We start from the raw sequence: 27,294 nt of genomic DNA, 5'->3' as shown, positions 1-27,294 counted from the left end.
TGAATTTCATGCATTCTCCAAAACATGAAATTATAATAGCCCCTGTTTATACAACGCAGACAAATTCATGAAATGATATTAGTAAAGCTGTCAAATTTTTCGACTTTGATATAAAGCTCTATAGAGTAGTAGGCTGTGAAGTAGGCTGTGCCTCAGCATTTCGTAAATTGGGACTGAATTCATAGTCAACTTTCGTGTGTTATCGAATTCATGAAACGGTGTTTATGCTAGTAAGATTTATAAAGTATAAAGGGCTGTTCCGGTTTTTACTTTCGAATGTTATATTCGAATTGGTTTTGCACAAGTGTCAATATCTATTGATTTAAATATATTAACAACAAATTTTTCAAGTTTTATTTAAAACTGATTCAAAGTCAAATCAATTTGGACAATACTTCTTGAAACAATAAATCTGAACGGGCCCTATAATTTCAAGAACTTAATGCTCTTGAATTTGTATCTTACAAGGAGGTCTTAGTTTTCTCTGACTGGACAAGTTGATCGTTAGCCAGCGAAGCTCGAGGCTACTTAGCAGCCCAGCTTGCGCTTCCGTTTGGTCACAGTCATAGTCAACTTTCGTGTGTTATCGAATTCATGAAACGGTGTTTATGCACACACGAATTTGCCCATTTCATGAATTGATTTCATGAAATAGGCATAGCATAAACACAGTAATAGACTACTAAAACCTTTTTCCTTTTAGTGCACTGGAATGACGGGCTGCAAGAGAACGTGTGCATCGGACAATCTCGACTGCTATGTCTTGGATAACAGCGGGTTTGTGATCATATCGGAGGAGATGGAGCACACGGGCAAGTTCTTCGGTCAGATCGATGGGACCATCATGGACTCCTTGGTCCAGGACCGCATCTACAAAAGGGTAACGGTCAACGACTACCAAGGTGTCTGCTCCGATGCGGACAATCCCTATACGGCTGCTGGTGGCATCTTGCAACCGAATCGCCTGGGCTCCTGGTTCTTCAATCACCTCTTGGCCCTGAGCGCCACTTGGTTGTCCTTTATGCCGGCATCCTTGAGGGCGTGGCCACAGGAAGAGTACACCTACGACAATGAGGATGTTGTGTTTGTGGACAACAATTATTCTGATGAATACGAGTTCGGGAATGAAAATGAATACAACATGCAGGTGGACCAGGAAATGGATGAGTTTTTCACCACAGCAGATGTGGTAAGTGGAGGCTTTAAGAAATGATATTTCTTTATCAATGAAATCGGAATTTTAATTGAGGTATGTTTTTTTCTAGGAATATACGACGCCACCACCTAGGCAGCATAAGCCTCATGTGGGACCGCGGTTTTCACCGGATCCCCAGAATGCTAGACGCTGCGATCTGCGCACAGATCTCTACATGCTTCAGCCCGAGCGACTCAACCAGGGTGGTCAAAACAATCCACTCAAGGTGGCTGTAGATCATATTTGCGAAACCTGACGAAGGGATTCTAATGTCTTGCATCTTTTTAGGGTAAACTAACCAATTGTCATGCTTCCGGTTGCGAGCGTCCTTTCAGCGTCCAGAAGATCCCGCACAGCAATCTGATCCTGTTGGTCGTGGACACTCTGTGTCCATGCGGTTCCAAGCAATTGGACATTGAGCCCATGGAGGAGGCGGGCGTAATCGGTGGGTACTGCTTAGATATGTATAAACAAACCTTAGTTCATTCGCTGTCTTTTCTCGGAATATTAGGAGCCTGTAGTACGAGACGTCAGGGTCAAGAGCAAGAGTCGCGCCGACGACCCAAAAAGTGCATCAACTACCATCCCGAGGAGATCGAGATACAGCAATGTGGACGTGGCAGCACCCTGCTGCACATGTCCGGCTCGGTAATTGTGGCCCATCTCCTAATGGTCACCGTGACCTTTGTGCTTGCCAATGCGTGATACGAGCACTAAATCAGTTTTGAATGTTAGGTTTGCACTATTTTTGTGTCGAGTATAATAAGCGAAAGAGAGGGCCTCTAAAGGGCAATTTATTTTGATCCAAGGAAATACGCAGTTAGAGTTTGTTGATTTGAGATCGAAGTGGGAGCTGTTAGTAAACCCCTTACCACTAAATGTGGTAAAAGGAAAAATCAAATATGTATTTATTAGATGATTCGCAAAAAGAGCAACGTTACACAGATAATAGTAACACGTTTATATCCCTATTTTTGTAGACAATAATTTGCAGGACAAGATTTACATTGACCATTAGACAAAACGATAGCTAAACACAAATTCTGTAAGTAAGTGCAGTACGAATAGCATTTAAAACAAAATTGTTTAGACGAATATAAATACTTTCTAGAACGAGCTTTGTTTACCATTTATCTATTGATTTTCATCCAAATTAAGAGACGCAAAAGAAAGATGCAGTGCAAAAATTATTAACTGAATATAATAATGAAGAAAAAACAATTATCAGCCGGATTATGTAAATAGTATCAGAAAATATTTAAAATGAGCAAAATTCCTACCGATAAATAATTCGTTATTTTTCCTGTTTTCTATCGTACAACTTTAATACTAAACAAATGGAGTTACTTTTGCACTCAACTGCGTACGCACAAATATCAAGTATTATATATTTTACAACCAAACGAAATCGAATTCACTGAACAAATGGAAGACTTGAAATACCAGACAGCAATGTAAAAACAACAAAAGCACACCAAAAACAAAAGAAAAACCAGAACAATGATATAGGCAGTTCATATCTGCTATGTATATGGTTGACATCCAATTTTGAACAGAAAAAGCAAAACCAATACAAAGGAAAAACAAGTTAATTATTAAATATATATTTGATTAGTTTTGCATAAAACAAAAAATAATAATAAAAGAAAGTGAAAAAGAAATAATAATTTATTTTATATACATTTTTATACAAACCTCATTCATATAAAAAACAAGCGAAAACCAAATCGATCAACTAGAATAATCGTTTCATTAATTTCTAGACTATACCGTACGTTCTTTGTGTTTTATTTTATTTATTAGGCCTACATAGAAATTTACATATCTATCGGAGTTCTGAAATAAAGAATATTTGTTTCTTTTCTAAACTAATAAACAAAACTATTTAAAAAACAAATTACTCGAAACACTTACATATTTACACCTACACTCACTCAATCTAAACACAAGAAAACACTTACAAACATATACAAAATATAAAGAAAGAATATTTTCTGTGTCTTAAACTTGTATAAAAAATGTCTTCCATTACAAATACTTAACGAAAAATGAAATCCAAGCAAAGTAAAACAATTTATAAATCAATACCTACTAATTAACTTAAACTAAAAAATACGATTATATAAGGACATATATATTAAAACATTTAACTCGAAAGTCATTAACCAAGCATACGCAATTTCAAAAGTTTCTCTCTGGGTCACCTGTTCAGCTTTAAGTTGTCAGCGAAATCAGGGGAAATAAAAAAAGAAAATTATAAAAAAACAAACATTCTTACACCCATTAGAAGGTTAGATAATGTAGTTAGTTAGGGCGGCAGAAGGAAGGGCATGCAAAGAAGGATCATACAAGCATTAGAAGAAATATTAGCAGAATATTTAATATATAGTAAATATGTAATAAACCTAATTTAACACACAACTTAAACCGAGTAATCAATTGTAAGTCGTAAGTCATAAGAGCTGTTTGTTAAACGTTGACGATGTTGCAGTGCTATGGCGGGACACCCGTGCGTATGCGTAATCTGAGCTGGAGTGTGTGAAAGTTTGGATGGTTAGGTGATTGGTTGGTGTTTGATCGCGTGTGTGCATAGCTGGGGACCTTGACTGACTTTAAGTGGCGTGTGGGTGGGAATGTGTGAGAAACGACAATGGATATACCTGGTAGGCCACCGAAGGCAGAACACAATATACACACCGTACAGTTAAGATCGCTATCCAACATTTCCCCTCTATATCCCCCACTCGGTATATGCTGCCGGTATCTTCCGGTATCAGCAACATTCTCACTCACTCCTGTTCACCACAAATCCACTGTAAAATGGCATTCAATTCCTTCGCATAACTTCAACTCGAAAATAATAAACATATTTATGTATTCAACTTTTTGCAAAACAACAATTCCATATCAAGATACAAAAAAAAAATTAAAGGAAAATAAAACTTTACTGAAGTATGTAATATTATAATAATGTTCTGCAAGATTTTCTATGTTTGTTTATTTTTATAAGGAAATCGAATGTTTGTATGTGTAGTCCATAATTTTCTAAAGGCATATGAATATATTGAAAAAGAAAAAACCACAAAAAAAAAACGAATGTAATGTTTATTGGTCTTAATGGAATGGAAAACAAAATGAAAAAGAATTGAATCTACCATTATTAACTTACGAATTAAATCAAATTTTTGACAATGCGATTTTTGCTTTTTGGAAATCGTGCTTTTTGCTAGAACAAAACCACAAGAAAACGAAAACAAAATGAACTATAATTAAAATATGAACATACTTTTGCTCTCTATAAACCCTATATACAAGCATCTTTCTATATGGAACATTTATATAAAGCCATCCGAAACAAAACCAAAAAAAATAACGTATATAGAACATGTAACAAAACGATCCCCTAAAAACTCATCTCTCTCTTCATAAATTTATACAGAGAATCAAAGAAATCCCAAAGGTTTATCTTTCATAATTTGCCGCTCTTTGTTTGGTATAATTTTCTTAAATTTTAATTGCCACATTTACTACTAAAATTGAGACCGAATAATCATTATAGAGAACAGCTGACAAGTTAGCAAAAATTCATGTCAAACTAAAAAACACAGTTATTGAATAATCAAGGTAAATAAATTCTGTTATTGCTGTCAACACAATTAAATAATAAAACTAAAATAAACCCAAAGCAACTTTTAAATTGTGAGAGAAATTGTTGTTTCATTAAATTTGTCATTATGAGATTTGAAAATATAAATGTTTAATGCAAAACCAAAACAGTATGAAATACATATACGTACACACATGTAAGTCATAAACATTCTGTATATTCCAGAGACCCGCAAAACAACTTACAAAAATATCGAAATTGTTCAAAAAAGCTTAAAAATTTGGATAAAATAAAAAAATGTCTTTCGTTCTACAAGAAAACACACACATAAATACGCTCACCAACGACACACACCTACACCTATAGACGAAGCTTATGTTATTTTGTATGGAATGTCTACAAAGAATTTCGCGGAATAGTTTAAATGAAATGAAAACTATTAAACATTAGTCAACGTAAAAAACACATTTGCAAAAAGCCTAACTGTTAAGAGAAAAAGAAAGTAAACCGCATACTTACATAAATTAATTATAAATTAATATAAACTTGCTCATTATTCTAATTACAAACTGGAAATTATAAGTAAATGGTATACATAAATAATATAATTAAAACCAAGTTAAGATTCAACATTAAACAGGAAGATGAACAACTAAAAATATTATAAATACATAATATGAACGAAGGAACAGAAAAAAAGCATAAGAAAAGAAAGAATGGAGAAATAAATGACAAAAGGTATTATAAAATAGTTATTCGTGTTTTCTTTTGATGGTTGATGAATGTATAATTACATTTAATTTAGATGGACATGACAAATTAATGAGTTTATCATATATAGCCTCATTGTCTTTTTCTAACAGAAATGTTAAAATATAATATATTTTTAACAGTGGCATATCCAAAGCTGTCTGACCGGGCCTTAAAATTGGAATTTCAGTGCTTACATTACATTTTACTTGTAAGATGTAAACTTATCTGATTATTTCGTAGGGCGCCACCAGCCGGCTAAATACAGAACTATCAGTGATGAGGCTCTCAAACGAGATACATAGTGTTACAAATTACAGCGCAGGTGGCGCCAATGTATCGTTTATGAGCTAACTTTAATATTTGGATACCACCCACAAGCGAAACAAACTATGCAGAATCGTAATGACGTCCTGCACTTCCGGTGCGCAATTACGCATGGCAAACACAAATCAAATGCCGAAATTGCGATATGGAAGTCTGGACTCCGTGGCACGTGATCCTTCCCAGAGGATAAGCGCAAATTATAAATTGCGTAATTAAATAAATTTGACAAGACTATTTAACTTATTTATATGGCTAACCCGACACACGGGACGGAAACGGCAACTTTTTAGCCAAACAAAACCGGCCTGCAAGATAATATTATGCAGAATATTTGCACTTTATGTACTGCCAACCAAATTCCAATCAAATAAACTATAAATGTCCGTGGCACTGGGACTTCAATTTCGGCTTGAGCTGGCCGATGGGCCGTTGTGTTTGAGTTCGTGCTGAAATCGTTATCCTGTTACTTGTCATTAATTCGACCCTTCGTGCATATTGTTATTCCTGTCATTATTGCCCCGTATTGTTGTTATTTCAGCTCTGTGCGTCGAGCCGTTAAATTAGCCGCTTATCAATTATGTATTTGAATTTAATTGGCCAACTAGAAGGCTCCCGGGACTCGTTGGCATGCCTGAACCTGCCAAACCTGGATTGAGCTTTACACAGGTTTGATATTGAAAAAATAAATATGCTTGTAAATTAGCAAATTATGATGGCTGGATTCATACATATATGCACAGTGATGTGTAAATAAATATGGCTTGTGCTCTGATTGGGAAGTTATGTTTCGTATTTAATCTAATTGGTTTAAGGATGATATATGAACCCTTCGTAGGATTTAATTTGTCTAAAATTACATGCAATATGTTTATTTTTAACTATAATATCTTTATATTACAACTAGAATCTTTAAAAACATAAAATAATTAATGAAAATATGAAAATATTATGTTTGTAAAAGAGGTAAAAATAATAATACTTGCTAAAAATGAAATCTATAATATAGGGGCCAATTTAGCAAAATTTTATATTTCAAAGAAGTAGTTCAATCAAATCCCAAATTAGAAACCTAAAAATGATAGATCCATCCTTCACATAGAAATTAAACAAATCACCGTGTCCGTCAAAAAAGTAACCGGATCGATTTTGATTGGATAACGATTGGGGGAACGACTAAAAATGATTGTTGGTTTTTTTGTGTGGCCCGCTGCAATTGAATTTTGTGTGATTTTGGTTATTTGTCGTGGTTATTTGCTCGACACAGGGCCAGTCAGTCTGATTTATTCATTAAATAATGTGTGGGGAAGGCCCCTGTTCTCTTTTCCCCTGCCTCGGATGCTTCCTCATGCGTCATGATTTTCTACAAAATAAATTGATTTCAGTTTTCAACATTAATTTAATAGTTGTTGTTATGGGTTGGCCCAGTGGTTTGGCAGTGTTTTCATTGTTATTGCAATTGGCCTGGCTGTTGGAAACTGGATCTGTTGCTGCTGATGGTTACATTTCGTAATTTCATTTCGCATGGCTCCGCGGATTCCGGCAATTGAGCATTATGCAATGCATTTACATATATGCATGAAATCGTTTAATTGCAATTCAGGAGATTTTATTTTTTGATTTTGGTTTTAACTGTTTGCATTGTTTGCGACCAATTTGCAGTAGCATTCGCCATTTGCATTCCTTACCACTTGGCCACCAAAGTTGGTTGATATTTCTGACGACCCAGCACATAATCGTAAACCAAGCTGGAATTTCCATTTGCAATTTTTACGATGCTCGTCGTTAATAAAGCATAATATGTTGACCTCAGAGCTTTCAGTGCTACAGTGCCAGCCATAATTCTGCCCTCAGTTTTGCTGTGGCTTCTGTGGATGGCCCTCGCTGTTGTGTTTCCAACCGCTGAAAGCAATTTGCGTTTGAACTTGTTTATGGTCGGACTTGAATCCCTGCTCCTGGCGTTAATTTGACGTATTCGGCTTACCAAATGCAGCTGATGGGATTACTGAACAAAGGGGACCAAATGTACGAGTATATCAGGATGGCTACTCTGTACAAGCACCGAATGATGAAATTGTTATATTTATAGCAAGGATTATAAAACAATATTTTAGGGAGTTTAGTTAATATAAATTAAGTTAAGTTTTAATGCGATGAAGCCAATTTTAGATACGATTTTGTAAAATCGAACGGAATATTCAAATTATTGTATAAATGTATTGAGTCCCGATAAATTAAGCTATTGCTGCTCTGCTTTAAAAGCCAGTAAAGTTCTTTAAGGTTTCAGAAATCCCGAGATGGCCCTCGGGTAATTTCAATCAGGGATCAAACTTATTACTTAACTCCTTTAGCCCTTAACCACCACTGAGTTTCTCGAACTTTTTCCCTGCCATCTTGGCATACATACCTCCAGGGGCCCGGAAACAATTTAATCAATCACCCCGCAACTATATAATAAGGCACGAATCTGGCGGAAAAATAACCTGTTTGACTTCCGCAAGTTCCATTGCGTAAATTGATAAATCCTTTAATGTTTCGCACACACACGAAGGACCTACAAACTGGTAAATGGATGGTAAAGGGTACGACTGTACATCTGTATACAGTGGGGCGTGACACAATGACACACACACGGCCATGGGGATATGGAAGAAATCAACTTTCGATTTCGTCGAAATAAATCCACTTTACAGATTGAGACGACGACTGTGGGGACGTGAGGACATGGGGGAATTTCAATTCCTTCTAAGCACGACGACGGGGACAAACTTATCGAACGAGGGCGAAGTCAAAATACGTGCAGTACGACACAGCTGCGTTCAAAATAATAGCTTTGAAATAAAAGTGACTAAGAGAAATTTTAACATTTTTTAAATTAAATGATAATGTTCTGTAATATATTTGATCGAAATTTCATATTTCAGTTAAATATTATTTCAAATTACATTTAACTTTGCAAAGACATCTACTGTAATGTAACACGACTAAGACAACATTATTGAAAGTATAATTTATGCTTTCTTAACTTATGGAGATGTGTAAGACAAAGTATCGCTAATATTTTGACAAAAGCTGTATGCAGATGGAGCAGGCAGGATGTTGTGCTCAAATAATTGAATTCATCAAAGTTAACTCGCACAATTGTGGAAATTCTCGAGCCGCAGCCACCGCCGGGTGCCTGAAGCTCTTAAGGATTGCTGCCCGGATATCCCCGCAACATTTGTTCGGATTTAGTTCTGTAAACTTTGCCCCCTTTCCCTTCTCGATGGGTGTGGGTTTCCTTTGATGACGGAGACAGCGGCTAAATTCGGCTAAAAGAATGGCGTACAAAAAGATTTGCGAATTGACAAAGTGCAAGTAGGTCCTGGGGCACGAACATGCCAAATGAACGGGTAGGCAACGATGGAACGGCACCTCATAAGCGGGCACGTGTGTGCGAGTGCCTCTAAGGACGTAAAGGACATAAAGGACATCCCCGGGCGGGCAACGAAAGGCACACTCGCAACACAGCGACAAACAACTCGAAAATCCATGTCAGTGTCACGTAGCAGAGTGTGCCCAAAACAGGAACAATAACAACACCACCGGCAGCCAAAAGCAGCAACAAAGCCAGAAGAAACAACAAGAGGGTACTCGAGACGATAAAGAAACGGATACTGTCAATATGACTAAGCCCAGATACACTAATACATTTTGTTTTTGGTCTAAGGACGTAGCCTAGATTTACTAATAGATTTTTGGGGGTTAGAAGTAACCCGAATAAACAAATTGGGGTCAAGGATTGTGAAAAGTGAATTATGAAGCAAGGGTAGGTCAATTTAGTATCAGGATTTCCCTATTTATGGAAAAGTAATGAGATAACAATTTAGTCTTAAGCAAAACATTTTCATATTTATGAGACTTTATTTATATTATATTTATAATACATATATCATTACTTTCCTAGTGTAGTAGTAGTAGTATTTCTATTTTTTTTTTAAGACGTAAATTGCATTGTGTTCTTATAGTTTATTTAACAGATTGCTTAAAATGTAAGGGATATAATCATGACTTAAGGGTTAGTGTCTTCTTATAAATTGACGAATATCTCTAACCCATAAAACACCCCACCAAATCCCTCTAGTAATCCATATACCTGATGCCATTTCCATCTGCTCCTTCTATTAAGTTCCTTACTTCATTTACGACCCCTTCTCCTGCCAATTTCATGCCCATCATTGTTTTTCCTGCTGATTGGTGTCTGTGTTTTTCTTTTCTTTTCTGCCTGTTCTGGATCTGTATTTGTTTCTATATCTGAATCTCTTGTTCATCACAGCTTCTCAAGGATATTTTCCTTTCGCATTGCGTATACGCCACGTTGCTCGCTCCGTTGATTAAGTCGCTCGTTCGTCGTGTTTAATCAATTATGCGACGTTTGCAAATTCACGTAGCTGCTCGAGTTATTTTCGCTAATCACTGGAATACAATAAACATAAGCCTCAAAGCCTCCAGAGATGGCGCACTTCATTCGAAAGGGGTCCCGAATCGCTTAAGGCTGCTTCAAGTGGTCTTATGGTTGCTGGACAATTTTCCGCCGCCCCCTTCTGCTGGCCCGGTCATTTTTCATTCTGATGAAAATATTGATTTCGATTCTCTCTAGCCCGCCTCCATTCTCCGTCTCCATCCGCGGTCGACGTGACGTCGATGTCTGTTTGTCAGTCTAACGATTGCTCCTTCAGCGGTTGCCTAGCCCTCAATGAAAACGGAAACTTTCCCCCGATTACATTCGTTTGCCCATCGACCCATCAGTCCTCGTCCTCAAAGATTTATGAGTTGTCCGCCTCGGAGTCGGGGAGGCAAATGAAATATCGCCAGTGGGCAAATATTTGCGATGCGGAAGGCGCGTGATTCGATTCAGAAGCCAAACGCAACGAGGTGAGCCCGGCTCCATGCTTCATGCCCCACTCGAAGCAAGCCAAATCAATGGGCAAGCACCGAGTGCACCTGCGAGGCACAGTCGGCTGAAATGCATTGGTAAAGCTTCCCAAAAAACATATTTATTTTCCAAAATAATAAATGTAAACTTCGTTTGGCTTTCATATTATTATGTTAACTATTATTAAGGAATATATGGTATGATGGTTTTCAAATGTAAACATTTATGTTTTCCAAAATTAAAAAAAAATATAAGTTCTGAGCTTAAAGTTATTTAAGTATAAGCATAGGAACATTGATTGTTTTGATTGTGTGCAAGTGTTAAAAATAAAAGGATTTGTTTAACCTTTATATATATATTTATCATAATTGATCGTTAGTCAATTTACCAACATAAAATAATAAATTTACATATCTAACCACATTAAGTTAAACATCTTAAATTAAACATACTAAACATCAAATATTAAAAATTTTTTAAATATTTAAAGGACATAAAAAGAGTCTTATTTTTTGTCTATACATAATGCTGAAATCTTTACCACAGTATATAAAGTTTACAAAATCTTTAATTTAAATATCTTTCTTAATATAAATATATTTTAAAATATATTTATCTATCAAGTCTGAGCACCAGGGTGCATCGTTTAAATATTTAACATTGCTTAGCTTCTGGAATTGCGACTCTTGGCTGACAGGTAATAAGGTCATCAAAACGCCAGCGCTCGATGCGGTTTTGTCGACTGATTTATGAAGTTGTGTGGTCAGCATGCAGCAAGCCAGGCCAAAAGGAAGACGCCCAGGGGGTGGTTCTGGCTGGTGGCTAGGGGGGGGTCAAAAGTGCAGCCAGCCAGCCAGCCGTGACAACTCAATCGAGGACAGCGCGCATACGCCACGTTGTTCGCAGTCACCTTTATGGGATGGAAATGGAAATGGGTATGGGGATGGGGATAGGGGATGCCAAGGATGTGTCGCTTGGTCAGTCACCGATTTCGCCTTGTGCTCTGCTCCTTCCGGTTGCGTTTTTTGGAAAGCGATTTATAAACGTTGCAAGCATAAATAAACAAACAGATGCTGGCAGAAAAAATATATATGTATAGAAGGCCAGTGGGGACACGGCATAAAGAACTGACTGGCAACATGTGCCTGGCCTTCGGTTTTCGCGCTGTATTTATTTACTTTTGCTCTTTTATAAAATATTTTTTAATGCAGCCACAGGGCTGCCAATTTGTGCAGATTTATAGAGGCTGCCAACGTCATGCCCCCGGGAATAAAACCGACATAAAAAAAGCCAAAAAAAACGAAATACACGACCAACGTTCTCTGTTGACAATCGCCACAGGAAGTGGGCAAGCAAGTTGCCAAGGATGCCAGAAATGCGCATGGTTGTTGCTCGTGCCACTGCTGCTGCTACAAAAGGGTCATAACTGATTGCTGCAAACACTTACGGGGGGAGGTGGGGTGTGGCAGGACACTCGCCGGTTGACTGGACAGCCGGCAGGATAAAGGCGAAGGACAATGCAGCGCATTGAATGGGCATTTGATGGCTGTTTTTGCAATGACTCTTGGGCATTCGGGTTACTCGTGACTCATGAGGCGGTGCAATTTTTGAGTTTCCATTAACACTTCTTTTTGGTATTTTCTGAATTCAACAATAACATTTCAAACATTGGTACTCATATATGAATGTTTAGAAGTTTATCATTTATCAATAACCTAAATATTTGTATAAAAAAGCAAGAAAAAAGATAGAAACAATAGAAAAGATAAACAATTTTAATAAAGTTATAGGTATGCATGGCCAATTGTATTGTGTATTTCTAACATTCGGTAAATTCCCTTAGAGCCCCCAGCGTATTTTTGTTAGTAAACATTGAGAGGAAAACAAAAGTGCATGCGTTGGGCTGGGGCAAATAAAGAATCCGGGGCTTCCCCCTCTGTGAGGGGATAATAGATTTAGTATGTTATGCCTGACAGTTACAAGGCTGTTAGCCACTGGCTGTTGTTTCCCTTGCTTTACTGTTGTTTGTATTTTGCACCGTGGAGACTGCAATTGAATTGCTACTCAGTCCCCAGTCCTCCGTCGTCTGGTCATCGCATCGTCATGGATGGTCATCATTAACATGGAGCAACGTCATCGACATCGTCGCAGGATGTGGTGCAATTTGTTGCTGCTGTCGCTGTGTAAGTGGGCGTGGCGTGACTGTCTGCCAAATATGAGCACCGGAAATTAGCACACAACTACCCCGCCCACTTCCACGCCCCGCCCCCAAATCGAGGCCGAAAATTGAATGGACATTGGACAAACCCCTTGCCCGATATAATTACTTTTGTCCCTGGACGGGGGAACAGGGGCTTTTAGTGGCAGCTACCCGGCTATCCATCTCCGATGACCCGGCGGGATCACCGGATCTTAATTAACAAAGGGCCTCAAATTAAAGGCTAATCAGCCACTTGACCACTTTGTCCACTTGACCCGGCCCAAAGAGTTTTGCTGCGGCTCTGGGGTTTGCGGTCACAAAATGGATTTATGATGCATGGCAAACAGTGCGGGAACTACTTCAGAAACTTCTCACACAGTTCAGCCAAACGCGTTAGCTTTCCTCTTTTCCATTTTCCATTTTCCATTTCCTATTTTCACCCTATCCCACCGCAAATCAAGTGAGTTCGGCTTTAGTTTTACCTCTAATTAAACCATAATTCCAATTTTCAGTTCTTGATAAGGAAAATGTACCATCGCTTTTAATCAGTGTGAAATTTAACGATACATAATCTGGTTAAGCTTTAATAAAATATTTTTCATTGCCTTGAGAGAAAAACAAATTGTTAAAATGTTTATATTGCTATACAAAGCAACTTAAAATGTGGAATTATTCTACTTTTATTTGCAAAAATTTACAATGTTGATAAGAAAAAATTTAATAAATTTAAACAAATACAAATACACAGCTAAATAAGATAAGATCAATATCATTTTATATACTATTGCACTGAGAATTAAAATTTTATATCTCCTATCGTATTACAAATTGGCTTCAGTTTCAAGAAACAGGTCTTGAGGTCTTGAAACAGAAAACGTTTAAAACAATTCAAATGAATACCAACTACACTTATTCATAGAATAAATAGATTTGAATTAATTAGAAATAAAAGATTTAGAAAAGCAGAAATTTGTTTTGGTCTTTTTATAGCCGAATAGACTTTTTCTAAAAACTCTACCCTCGTATTCTCAGAAAAAAAATGCAGTTCTTCCGATGCATTCAGAAAGAAAAAAATCGTAGAGCTGGGAAAACTTTCTCCACGTATTCAGAAGCCCAAGGAAAGTAAAGGAAAAATGCTGAGCCGAGAACAGAGGCAACTTGCGTGCTTTTGTGAGCGGCAACTTCGTTTGCGTCCATTTTGAAAATCAGGAATATGCGAGGGTGATGTGGGTGGGCATGTGTGTTTGGCATACATTAGCATCTCTTGTGTGTGCTGCATACATTTAGGCGCAGGGCAATGCAATGCACAATTGCTTATGAAATTGAGCAAACAAAATTGCGGAATGCTGTAAAACGGCAGCTAATGAGCCGAGCAGCACTCAGAGGTTAATGCGGAAAAAAGCTAAACTCCTTTTTGCTTTTGATAGTACACCTGAAACAATTTTGATTCTTCAATTGGGCTTGTATAACTATCTTCCAATAAATGGAAATGAAATGTTAAATGTTTCTAAATTTAAATATATAAATTAGATAGTAGATAATTTAAGACTTTTCCTGCGTGTATTTTAAACCCTTGCTGTCAAAGAATTCGTCATGTTTTTATAATTTGCTTAAAAAATATTGATGAAGCCATGAATAATAAAAGACGGCGCCCAACCTTCTCAGCTTTCGGTGAGGAAACAAACTCATTAAAAGGTTGCTGGCCAGTCAACCAGTCAACAACTTTGGGGCCACAAAACAAGCCATTAAAAAATGTTTAGTACATCGACTATGGCAGAGACAGCCGCAGAAAAAGCAACAGAAACGACAGCCAACTGCCAAACAAGTTCATGGAAAAATGGGGGAAAAAAAAGTAGAAGCACAAAATTGAAGGCAAATGTTTAGTGGAAGTTTAGCAGAGTGGTGAAAAAGTTGGAGCAAGAGCGAAAAAACACGAGTGTCCCCAGGGCGCATTTGAGGGGTGTTTCCCAACCCCTCCCACTCACCTGTCACGTGTAAAATGCCGCCAACGGACGAAAGTCCTTCATCCCTGCTTTCACTGCGAGTGGGTCCTTTTGTGCCCGGCACATGTAAATTGAAAACAGTCGCCAAACGGCATTAAGAAAGCGAATGAGGCAATGAACTGGGCTTAGTGCCCTGGTGTGTAAATTAAAAATTAACTGTCACCGGGGATACATTCTCAAATTGTATGAACGACACACGAATGGCAGCAATTGTTGGTAAAATGATTTTCTTTCTCTGGAGTTGTGGAAATAAAAAAGTATGTTCATATCTCATCAACAGGTTAAGTTAAGTGAATTAGAAAAATGTTTTAAGTAACAAGGGATGGTTGAAAAATATAAAAGGTATTCAGAGCCTTTCCCATAGCGGGTTTAAAATGAAAAATGATAGTAATTAAATATTACATTTTCGTAGCTTTTATTTGACTTAAGAACACCGATTTATACTTAGCTCCTCACACTAGGAAAAAACCCAATCTGCTAGTAGTAGCAGACTTCAGATGCGGCATCCGCCCACTTTTAAACATTTCCATTCATATACTTTCACATAGATTCACAGGGGGCAGTCGTGCAAATCTAGAAATAAACTTCAAAGCATTTAACATCTGCCCATTGACCAAGAACGCCCCCGACTCGCCGGCGATGTAATCTACACAATGGCATGGCAGAGCTTTAATTGCTATGACACTGCCAAGACACGGATGACTGGACTGGGTTGGGAGGGATGCCACAGGGATGGGGATAGGGATCGGGATTGGGATCGGGAATGGGATTGGGATCGGCTGGTACAGGAGCCCGTTTGCTGTTGTCGTTTTCTAATTTGATAAAGATAAAAATCATTTTGTGAACGCCCTCGACGATGTCGCCATCAAGTGTGTATGCCCCTGACAGACGGGCAGGTCTGTTGGACGGACACCAGAAACAGGACACTCGCCCAGGACACTCCCGTTCCAGGACACGCTCTCGCAGCTCGTTGGCTGCCGCTTAATTGAATGCTCATTTCAACGAGCGAGGTCCAGCTCCAGCTCCAGCTCTTCAGCTCTGCAGCGTCGCCGGCTTTAATTGCATTTTTATTTCATTTCCCAGCAATTATCGCAAGTTCGTGTGCAAATTCTATAAACCAGAGGCGGAAGGAAGAGCAACACTGGGAGAAATGTTATCAAAGTAACTTCGCCGCTTTTGTATCACAAATACGTAGAATACTTACTCGAAATTGAAAAAGATGTATTTTTTAAGTCCAAGCCAAGACTTATTTTACATTAAAGGATTCATAAAATATAACACTTTACTTCTAATCTATACATAAAACTGTCGACTATGAATTATTAATAAATCAATATACATTACTCAAAGTTGCTGAAGTCTATTTAAACTGTGGTATTTTTTTTTGTTTTTGGTTTTTGTATATTTTTAAATTTTTTAAAATTTTTTAAAATTGAATAATAATAAAATAAATTTTCATAATTAATATCCTGTTAACAAGTATCCTTCTGATTTCGCTCAGTGCAAAGGACACTGGCTTGAAGCGTTGGTCATGTGGCACCTGCAACATCCCGAAGGCAAGAGGTCAATCGTGTCATGGGTGTATCTGTGCCATGTGCAACTAGTTAGCAGCTTGTGTGAGTGTGCGAAAGTGCGGTCCAATGTCCTGCGAAACCGTAATTAAAGGTAGCCAGGACTTTTAGCAAGCTCTTGCCCAGTTCCTGCTGATATTTATTGTCGGAGCTGCGCTTTCTGCCCTCTTATTGTCAGTGCAAGTCCAAGTTGCTGTTGTTGCTGATGGTGCTGTTGCTGCTAGTTGTTAGCAAAGCAATTAGCATGAGTTTGTTATTGCAACACACGGCCAGGAGTCGGCAGAGGACAGGTAGAAAGACGCCGGCGACACGGCGACCGTGTCCGGCACATCCTGAAAGTTTTACACCGAACCCGGGGGCTACTGGCGCCCCCCGAATGCCGGCAAATAAGAATTTAATTTATTTACTCTGCAACGGGCAAAGTGCTGGCAAATGGCCATGTAGCGTTTAACACTCCGCAAACAAATCACAAATAACTTACACTTATGCAACAGAGGCGTATAGATTAGGGGCTGTGCATTTAAAAAGTGGGCACTGCAATTATTAAATAAATATTATAAGGATAATATTAAAATAAATATTTATTTATTGAATTATTTGCAACGTACATCTGAATAAATAACAAATATTTGAACAATAACTTAGATAAGTTTATTTATGCGATCAAAGCGGGCTTTTGATGTGTATGCCCCTTTTTTTTTGCAAAAATGTAAATAAGCTTATCAGATAGAGTAGAGGGCTCTATACATTTTGAAACCAATAAATCGAACCTGAAGTCAGTTCATTGGGACCTTTCGAGTCGATATGTTGAAGTTCGGGAAATATTTTTGGATCGCATTTCTTGTAAGCAATCTCTATGGCGAATCCATGTCAAAGGATACTTGTTCCTTTTGTGTACTAAAGGATGCACCAAGTCAGTGTGCTACATTTTGCCTTTCGGCACTGCATCCGTTGTTTGATCACAATACTAAGTATCAGCACAAGATGAACAATCTTGCTGACACTCTGTCTAACAGCAACGCGAAATTGGACAAGATCGAAGGTCAAATGCAGTCCCTACAGAACTCTGTGGAAACACTAAAAACATCTATGGAGGAAATATTACACAAGATTAACAATCACACCTGTGACTCACGGCTAGAGGAAAACCAATTAACTGACAGTCACAAAACTGTTTCCGGAACCAATGATAAAATCATTTTGCCGGTCTTCAAGCAAATCGGGTCGAGATCCTTCTATATCGAGAGAAGAGTTACACAAGATTGGACCACTGCTGAAAAGACTTGCCGTCAAAAGGGAGGTCACCTTGCATCAATAAAAAATGAAGAAGAGTTTACTGCCATCACCGGGAAACTGGATCAATCTTGGTACTGGATAGGCATAAACGATCGGGAAAAAGAGGGCGAGTACGTATCTGTAGCATCCGGAAAACCAGCACCATTTCTAAAATGGGGTTGGTTCAGATACAGCAACGGAAACGTTAGGGACTGCGTAAGGTTGTCCAAAAACGGACTTTTGGATTCTTTTTGTAACGAAACTTATTTTTTCATTTGCCAGCAAGACAATGAAATATAGTTACAAACTAAAAATACATTTGTTCTGCCATAATTTTCTGGAATATTTTTTAAACATATATTTATTTTTTTTTACCAAATAGGGTAGGGTAAAAAAAATAAATGCCCACTAAAATATAATATTAAAATTTGTATTCTTTTTAAATTTTTAAATTTAAATTTTTATACATGGAATTGCGAATGGTTAATAAACCTATAGGTATACTTTCATTCAGCAGCACAATTCTCTTATTTAAATGCAAAAAATACATATGTCTAGTTATTTTTCCAATCAAATAACAAATAATGGCCTGACTGGTCGAAAAGGTTCACTTTCAAGGAACACCACACCCCCATCATCCATTCTCAACCATTTTCCAATCAGTTTTCCTTACACCAATTCCCTTTCAAATCGAGTTCCACAGTTTTCCAAGCCACGGCTTAGATTTAGTGCAACTTTCGCCTCCCCAACCTCCAAGTCTGAGCCATCTCATCACTTACTTCTTTCTTGGGGGTAACCTTCAGCACCTTTTAAGCCGCTTGGCGTGTCCTTCAATGCCTCAAAAATCCATTTCTGCCTCATCCTCCCAGCGGAATCTGTTGCTTTGTTATCCTGGCCCTCTTCTATTGCATTTCATTCACTCGATGGGGAGTTGCTACTTCGCTTGGCTGCATCTCCTTTGGGGGAAAAGTGGGTTTGATTTCGGTTTGCTGCCTTTGCCGCCAGCTTCATCGTGGATTATGCAAAAAGTTTTTCATTAATGTTGGATTTAGATATTTTTTCACGCTCGGCAACTGTGCTTCCACAGACCTCCTGGTGAGAGCATTTTTTCGCCAAGCTTCCCCATAGTCCTTTTCCCAAATCCGCTTTTTCCTGCGTTTTGGTTGTTGACAACGCAACTTTGGTCCCAGGATACGTTAACTTTTGTGCACCGCAGCGTCGGGCTCAGTGCAATGAAAGTTGGCACCACAAAACACAGATACGTTTGGATAGATAGATAGATATATATATAGATAGACAGCTAGACAAACACTTAACAACAGAATCCTTGAAGCAGCCACACAGCAAATTTGCGTTACAAGTGAGCTGGCAAATGAAGGATGAATTAAACGAGTGGTTTTAAAAGCTCCATGATTCCGAATGGTGGTTAGGCACAGGCAAATGCAGCTAAAAGATTTATGAAAGTAAAATAATGACCTACTGGAAAATGATTTGAACACGTTTTTAAAGTATAAAATAACAGCAACATTATTTTAGTTAGCAACTACATAAATTAAAAAATGTTACGCTTTTACTAATTCTGAAAATTTGTGGTAATTGCGTTAATATTAAAAATTCATTTCAACATTTTCTAATTTTTTAGTAAAAAATCAGGTATGATCCTTTGCTTTGGATTAAGTCAATCCATTTAATACCTTTTAAAAGCCATCCCCATTCGTTCAGTGCATGGCCTCATACGGTTTTTTGCCACAACATGCGCTTTTTTTTCCATTGCAACATAACTTGGACCTTCTTTCTTTCCCTATATATATTTATTCCGTATCTGGTCGGGTTTTGGTGGTTGTTTCTTTGGAGACACTTTTGCCGCTTTGCAGTGCAAATTGTTGGGTTTGCCGTTCCTTTTTTTCAGTTTTATTCTTATGGCATTTTTTGTGCGGTTTTTATTTTCCTTTGTGGTGTTTTCGATTTGTCTGGCTGGCGGATTGGAGAGGGGGCCTAAAAGGGCCACCCATCTTCTTCCGCGTTTCAGCATTTATTTGAGTGTGTAAACTTTTGCTACTTGAATTTTTCGGGGATTTTTCTGTGGCAATTTCACAGTTGGTCCTGCCCCATCCTCATGTACCCATGCCCCTATACCATGCCAACTTTGATAGTTTTGTCAAAAGTTTTTATTGCGATTTGTTGCAGCTGCAAGTCCAAGTCTTGTAAAAGTAATGCTCATCCAAAAGAAGCAAAAATGCTGAAATTCCCCAATTGATATTTTTGTGTGTGCGATGAGAATGGGAAAACATTGAAGTTTTCAAGGGTCTTTTGAACAACATGTTGTGGGCTCACTAAGAGGTCTTCGAGGGCTAAGGGGAGTAAATATTTAAACATAAAATGGTAAATATCAAATCATTTAAATAAATTGCTTTAGGCAAATGGAATGGGGAAATTTTTAAAAAGAAGTAGCGTATTGTTTGTAAATAAATGTATCATATCAATAAATGTCTTAGTAAATGGCTAGATGTCGAAGTTGGGGATATTAAATAAAAAACTAAATGCCTTGACTTAAAATTTTTTTAGATAGTGTTAGGTATATTTCTATATCAAATTTGTTGTAGTTATAAATGAGTTAGGGGCGAGAGCGGCGATATCTAAGAATATGTATTAGTTAAAACGATTGTTTCCCTCACTTGTTATCACAATTCTCGATTACCACCACATCGCCGTAGTTTGGAGGCGGCGTCTCCGGTCTGGCGGCACCACTCTCGACCACATCCGTGTAGAATCTAGCCGTGGAAGTGGGCGGTGGCGTGGTGGGGGAACTTGCCTCCCGATCCCGATCCCGGCTGGTGAAGAGGTTGCTCCGACTGAGGCGCCGGATGAGGGTGGCCGTGTTCTGATTGATGGTCCGGTAGTACTGACTCCGGGCCGGACGACCAAAAAGCCGGGACACGAAATTGTCCTGCGGTCCGTAGGGTTGGCGGACGACGGCACGCGATGCACGCTGAGGATTGGAGCGTCTGGGGTGGCGAGTCCGCTGCGGTGACCAGGTGTGAATGGTGGGCAGGCTATCCTGCGAGGGATCCAATGGAGCTGTTGGTAGGAAAAAAATATTACAGGAAGTACTTGGACACTCTCCTAATTGAGTGGACCTACCCGAATCCCCATCGACCACCTCTGGGTTGCTTTTCTTCTTGCGCATCTCACAGCAACTCTTGAGGCACAGGGCAAAGGTTATGATGAAGATGACCATGCAGACGCCCGTGGCTCCGCCCACCACAAAGGCCAGCTTGAGGTCATCTTCGTCGTAGGAGTGTGAGCGTATGATTTCATCTTCCAGTTGGGAGTTGCCCCCGGCCAGGAGTTCATGACTCACGCGCTCCAAGCAAGTGCGGTATCGCAGGCACAGCTTTTCCCGACTTCCCTCGCACACATCGCTGAGGGATGACATCTGGCCGTCGTCCTCCTCGCTGTCCTGCTCCTCACTGGAGTCCAACTCCCGCCAGACAGAGAGCACGGATTGGGGACCTTGGGTGCTGGGCTCAAAGTGCTCCATGCGTTCAAACTTCATCTTGGCCTCCTCCACGATATCTGCATCCACTTCCTCCTGCCCAACCGGCAGCTCCTCCTCCACGCAGTCACTCATGAAAATGGCCACGCCACGCTGTCGTAATCCAGTGGCCACTCTGGTCAAAGCCCGATCGCAATTGAAGGGATTTTCCTCCACATTCAGGGAGGCCAAATAGCGCGGGGCATGAAAATCTCCCGGACTTAGGGTCACTAGCATATTCTGAGCTAAATCCAGTTGACGCAACTGGGGCAGGCCACTCAATAGCTGGATTCCCAATTGATTTACCTGCGAGTTGCGCAGATTGAGAGAGCGTAGTGTTGGACTCCTTAAAATGGGTCCTTTTCCCAGGGTGGACAACTTGTTGCCCTCCAGATTGAGGTGGATCAGTTGGTTGTTGGACTCGAGGATATGTTCATCGATCTGCTCCAGGCGATTGTACGAAAGATCCAGGTATCGAAGTCTGGTCAGCTCAGAAAAGGCATCACCATAAATTGTGTGGATGGCATTGTGAGCCAATGTGAGGTTTAGCAGGTGAATAGTCGTCTACAGATCAAATGGGATAGTAAATCGTTATACATATGTTAAAGATTACTTTAAAAGTACAAAAAACAACTCGTTGATACTTAAATTCGTCAAAAAGAGGTTGAAATATTACGTTTGAATAAAAATATCCGATGACTTACCTTGAAGGAGTCATCATCAATGGTTGTTATATCATTGTAGCTCAGGTCCAACAGCTCAACCGTTTTGGGCATTTCTATATTGGCGCTTATTAAGCGCTTGGCACTATTTACAAAAAAGAATATACATATAAGGAAATGCAGAGCACAACCCAATAATATTTTTAACCCAATAAAAACTCACCTGCATATCGCTCGATTTCGCTGGGCATGCAAATCACAGTGGCAGACAGTGGGGCAGAACATCTGCAGTTGGGTTTTGCTCCTGCAGACCTGAAGAAGGACACAGAGCAGTAGGCCCACATAGAGCAGGATCTGCTTAAGACCCAACCACATTTTGGGCTTTATGACACATTGCAGAGCCATAAGCTGAAGGCAAATAATATTTTCATTGACTGGAAGGTACGTCCTCAATTAATGGTTCGTCATTTTCGAGATGGTTGGTTTGGGAATGCTTGCTAGTTTTCGACTGACTGAGAGCTTAAAACATTTCTCTCCATTCACTTTATGACTAACTGATAAGGTGTATTCCAATGGTAGGTTACCATACTTTACCTTGCTTCGTTATAAAAAATTAAACAACGAAATGCATTAGCTTACTGATATGCCCGGTAAGAGCTCTACACTTCCACTGCAGATAAGATAAGCCTCTTTGTTATTATCTAATCAGCTGATGCGGCTATATTCGTGTTTCGATGAAAGAGCGTAAGTTGCTGTGGTTTCACTTGTTTGGAAAATGCAGACTTATAAGATTCAGGAGAAATTATTAGCTGATAAGGTAATTTGACTTTTTGATTACCACCAAGTTATTGGACTTTCCACAAAAATGAATACATATGTTATGTTTTGCCTAACTTAAGAGATGTAATTTTTCAGTTCAAAGTGCTAATCAATCGTGAGTTAAATAATAGTTAAGCATTAATCAGTTGGATTTTTTTAAGTACTTCTAATTTCTATTGATTAACGAACAGATAAACGAATATTAGTGCAATGGAATTTTATTGTTTGAAATGTTTATAACAAGTTTTTTAGGCATATGTGGCCTATATATTTATAGCAAGCCTCACAATTGGATTGGACACTTGTACATGGTATTGAGACGTTTGATATCTATGTCACTCATCTTCAAACGCTGACCCATTTTCTCCTGACCCTCTGGGTTCAGAGCCACAATTGTGGCCTCGCCGTTGATCGAAAAGGCCAGGGAACTGTAGTGCAAGACGCTTCCATAGTCGTAGGGCTCGTCGAAATCCCCAACAACGTCATCTTCGTACTTAACAAAGTTCTTCTCGTGGCCCTCGGATATGTTTTCCTCCACAATCTTTACGAACTCATCTCGATTCGGAGAGCATTGCTGATGATGGAACCCCAAAGTGTGGAGCAGTTCGTGCTGGATGGTTCCCAGCCTGAAGCAACCGGAGTCCAGTTGGCGAGGTAAAAGTTTGACGGTTCTTTCTCCCGGCTGGTAACCCACATTCGAGCTACAGCCCGAAGTGGAAGGCAGCACAAAAACATAGTTTCCCTCGTCTTCAGCAGCAGGCACAAAACGAATACAAGAGTAATACTCGATAATTTGCATGCCAATCTTAATATATTCCACATAAGGAGCATCTAAAAAGGTAATTTATATATAAATGTATTTATTTGCAAACCGATCTATCTACCGAACTCATCCGAGATCCTGTAAGGAACTGTGGCATTTGGCCAACGACGTGACTCGGAAAGTTGTCCGTTTCGAGTAAAATCCACATCCATATCACCCTGGAAGTATCCTGCAGTCAGCTCTGGGTCCGTTTCCTCATAATGAGTATTGTAGGGAGCTGGAAAAACCACAGAGCACAGAGTGCCCAGCAGGAACAACTGAATCCAAGCAGCAATCATTTTCGACTGATTTAAAGAGAATTAACCGCTAATATATTACTAATTATCGCAAAATGTGCGGCCTTAAGAACTACTTGTGATTTATTAGCGATAAGAGTCCACGGAATATGAAATACTACGAAAATGTGTAGGATTTCCACAAATTGCGGGTGCTGAAGTACTTCTATCCATTGTTGTTAAGTTCTGCTTTGGTAAAAACGCTAGTTAAGTTCCCTGTTAGGAAGTTCACTAATCAAAAATAGTCATGCATTTGTTTTTTTCACAACTTAATAATATATATTCTATCCAAAATACAAAATTTAGATGTAATCGCTATATGAGTAGTCTATGAACCATTTAAGGTTATTGATTTAAACCTATGTAATAACACAGATTTATAAAGTAGGCCTGTTCAGGTTTTTACTTTCGAATGTTATACTCGAATTGATTTGCAAAAGTGTCAATATTTATAGATTTAAATATATTAACAACAAATTTTCCAAGTTTCATTTAAAATTGATTCAAAGTTAAATGGAATTGGACATTTTTTCTATAAACAACAAGTCTGAACGGGCCTGATCATTTCAAGAACTTAATGCTCTTGAATTTGTATCTTTCAAGGAGGTCTTAGTTTTCTCTGACTGGACAAGTTGATCGTTAGCCAGCGGAGCTTGAGGCTACTTAGCAGCCCAGCTTGCGCTTCCGTTTGGTCACAGTTCCAGGCTCAGTCGCAATCCTTTGCCCAATCCCATTCCCCTGGCCAAGATGTAATGGCTGAAAATCCACTTGTCCGCTTTCCTCTCCTCACTCAACTTCCGTACTCGGTTTGTTGGCTTTAATTTATGGCCATGGCCAGACGACTGCTGCGGCTGAGTCTTCGACTGAGACTTCTACTTCTACTGCAACGGCAATGGCAATGGCAACGGCGCCTCCTGTCAGTCAGTGTGGGCGTGGCCAGTGGTCGTCACATCCGCTGTTTGCCAGAGGTTGGATTTGTCCACCCACCTCCCATCGAATGATCACCACAACGGGCAGCCAAAATGGAAACTTTTTCACACACATTCTCAGCTTTTGCCGCTCGGGGTTTTTCACTTTTCAGCTATAGAGCCGGACCGTCGGAAATAGTTAACTTTTATGCGCATTTCAAATCGAAAAGTTTTACATTCAAACTTTATTAAAATTACGCTCGATGCCCGTCCAATTGTGCCTGCCAGCCAACTGCTGGACGGATCCGAACTGCGAACTGTTGGTCGCCATCTTCATGGCCATTGTCGCGGAGGTCCGCAAAGGTTCCAATTCTTTGTTTCAAACGCGTTTGGAGCTTGGAGTTCCCTGGGCATTTGGGCTCTGAGCTGAAATGGGACACATTGGACAAGTTTAAGCCATTTAAATTTGAAGTCTGCATGAAAGGAAATGTTTGTCTTTTATCTATCTGCCATAAATTTAAGTAGTGAGGATTTTTTGAATAGAGTTGTTTTTTAAATTGCTGAGAACAATTTGGGGATACTACTAAAAATATTTTTCTTTAAATCAAAATAAAAGAAGTACCGAAAAATAAAGAACTTCATTATAGTGTCAAATATTTATCTATGTCCCATTTTTTATATCTCTTAGAAATAGTTTGCGATATTATCTAAGTCGCTCTAAAATTTCGTAATTATCTCCGTGAAAATTTCCCCACTAAATTTGGAAGTGCATTCCATCTTCCTCCATGTGGAAGGAAAACTGGAGAGTTTTTCGCCGCCGAGCATTTGCATTGTTGTTTTGACTGCTGGCGCCTTTTTGTGGCCATTCCAGTGCCCCCCTTAGCCGCCGCCCCTGGCCAACAGTTCCCGCACTAATGACCGACATTGCTTCCTAATTACAAAAGTTTTGCATGCACTCGCTGCAAAAGGATGGTGGGCCGAATTGCTTGCCGAAAATGGCAAAAAAAATAAACTTTTAAGTTTATTTTATATCCTTTATTTAATGTTGGAGCGCTTAAAGTTGAGCTTTTCATTTGGTTTTTAGTGGCCTAACTAACGACTCCATTAACCCAAGGCGGCCGCAATACACATGTTTGGGTAAGCAAAAAAAAAAACAGAGAAGAAAATATTGCATCCAGGCCGAGGAGAACTAGCACTCAGTACATTCCAGTTACACATATGTCATGTGACACATGCTGACCCAGGAACTGGCTACTGGATCCGTATCCAAAGGACCCACTCTTTCTGGCCATGGGCCGCACTTAATGATAAACAATGCTTGCGGTCAGTTTAACATGCCGCGCTATTACCCTGCCACTCAGCCGCCCTGCGTCCTTCGTCCTTCGTCCTTTTCACCATGCCACCCCCTTGTGGCAGGACCGAAAGCCCAAACACCCCCTCCCGCATAACGAGTGGACAATTTACACGCTGAAACTGAACGTCAGCGGACATTGGGGCGACAGGGGGTGGACTAATTGATACCTCAGCTCTTTGGGGAAACGACCTATTGACCTGCAACTGATTCCATCTAAAATGCAGCTTTGGTCAGGGAAATGTTTACAGATTGATTTCACTGGTTATTTTCAAGGAAGGGGTATCAGTTTCACTGAACAAACAAATTATTCAATTATATTTGTTGTTTTGGTGTACTTATTATTGCAAAAGCACATTAGGTTTCTTTATAAAATTAGTTGCATTTGTTGTCATAAGAGGATAAGTTTGTTATCTGAATACAGTAAAAATTCTTTGATTTAACTTTCGATACAAATTTATTAATCTTTAATTTTTAAGAAAGGAAAGAAAATTTAAATTTTTTATTTAACATTTCACATAAAATCATTTTGCTAATATTCGGATCTATAAATAAATCATTTTATATTTTTAAAGATTTTTTTTACAATGATGGAGTTTTGTTCATTAGTGGTAATTCTTTATGGATTTATAGACTGCTCAATATACTCATTCAAAGTCAAAGATTCCCCAATAGCTCCATTCCAAGTATAACTAGCAAACCAGGGAAAAGAAGAAGCGACAAAAACAGCATGGTTAAAAGAGCAGTAAATGAGAATTTATCCACTTGCTGACCAAGGAGATGGCCCAAACCCCCACCCAGGCCCTCCTCGCCACGCCCCCCATTTCCAGGCAGAGACACAAAAACCATGGGCGGAGATATAGGGGGTGTGGTATAACTGGCGGACACACGCACATCGTAAAGTTTTAATCGGATGTTGTCCAGCTTTACATGACGCCATCTACTGGCTTAGAGTGCAATATCCTGTGGCACGCGATAACATCGAGCAAAAGAGTTGGGTGGAAGTGGCACAAACGGCGGACAAAGGCCGGCGTGGGGATGTGGCAGAAGGGGCGTGCCACCACCCTTGTTTATGCGAAAC

General features: G+C 39.2%; 4 protein-coding genes across 6 annotated transcripts in view; 2 read left to right on the top strand and 2 right to left on the bottom strand.

The window, feature by feature from the left end:
• The window catches only part of LOC119548225 (voltage-dependent calcium channel subunit alpha-2/delta-3), a 53,924-nt gene extending 49,333 nt beyond the window's left edge, over positions 1–4,591 (top strand). For both annotated transcript variants that reach the window (XM_037855362.1, XM_037855360.1), the window contains 4 exons: positions 704–1,189; positions 1,266–1,421; positions 1,484–1,640; positions 1,707–4,591. In XM_037855362.1, coding sequence (XP_037711290.1) covers positions 704–1,189; positions 1,266–1,421; positions 1,484–1,640; positions 1,707–1,900 — 993 coding nt within the window. In that variant the 3' untranslated portion in view covers positions 1,901–4,591. The remainder of the gene's footprint in view (positions 1–703; positions 1,190–1,265; positions 1,422–1,483; positions 1,641–1,706) is intronic.
• Positions 4,592–17,363: 12,772 nt separating this feature from the next.
• Positions 17,364–18,199, top strand: LOC119547716 (accessory gland protein Acp29AB-like). Its single transcript, XM_037854689.1, has one exon. It carries the CDS (start codon positions 17,370–17,372, stop codon positions 18,138–18,140), a length of 771 nt encoding a protein of 256 aa, XP_037710617.1. The 5' UTR covers positions 17,364–17,369; the 3' UTR covers positions 18,141–18,199.
• Positions 18,200–19,749: 1,550 nt separating this feature from the next.
• On the bottom strand, positions 19,750–22,531 carry LOC119546943 (matrix-remodeling-associated protein 5). 2 transcript variants are annotated; one of them, XM_037853581.1, is made up of 5 exons: positions 22,261–22,531; positions 22,080–22,182; positions 20,982–21,939; positions 20,516–20,918; positions 19,750–20,191 (listed from the first exon to the last, which is right to left on the bottom strand). In XM_037853581.1, the coding sequence occupies exons 1-5, from the start codon at positions 22,440–22,442 to the stop codon at positions 20,140–20,142; spliced, it is 1,698 nt and encodes a 565-aa protein (XP_037709509.1). In that variant the 5' UTR covers positions 22,443–22,531; the 3' UTR covers positions 19,750–20,139. The 2 variants fall into 2 exon arrangements, with proteins under 2 accessions (XP_037709509.1, XP_037709511.1); XM_037853583.1 differs by lacking the exon at positions 19,750–20,191 and having other exon boundaries at positions 20,391–20,918.
• Positions 22,532–23,058: 527 nt separating this feature from the next.
• Positions 23,059–23,957, bottom strand: LOC119547411 (seminal metalloprotease 1). The gene is made up of 2 exons (XM_037854260.1): positions 23,741–23,957; positions 23,059–23,687 (listed from the first exon to the last, which is right to left on the bottom strand). Exons 1-2 carry the CDS (start codon positions 23,955–23,957, stop codon positions 23,140–23,142), a joined length of 765 nt encoding a protein of 254 aa, XP_037710188.1. The 3' UTR covers positions 23,059–23,139.
• Positions 23,958–27,294: the final 3,337 nt, after the last annotated feature.

Source organism: Drosophila subpulchrella, chromosome 2L, assembly GCF_014743375.2.
Source record: "Drosophila subpulchrella strain 33 F10 #4 breed RU33 chromosome 2L, RU_Dsub_v1.1 Primary Assembly, whole genome shotgun sequence".
In the NCBI taxonomy this organism is placed as follows: domain Eukaryota; kingdom Metazoa; phylum Arthropoda; class Insecta; order Diptera; family Drosophilidae; genus Drosophila; species Drosophila subpulchrella.
The sequence above is the reverse complement of the archived record's forward strand: the minus strand, read 5'-3'. Positions and strand labels throughout refer to the sequence as shown.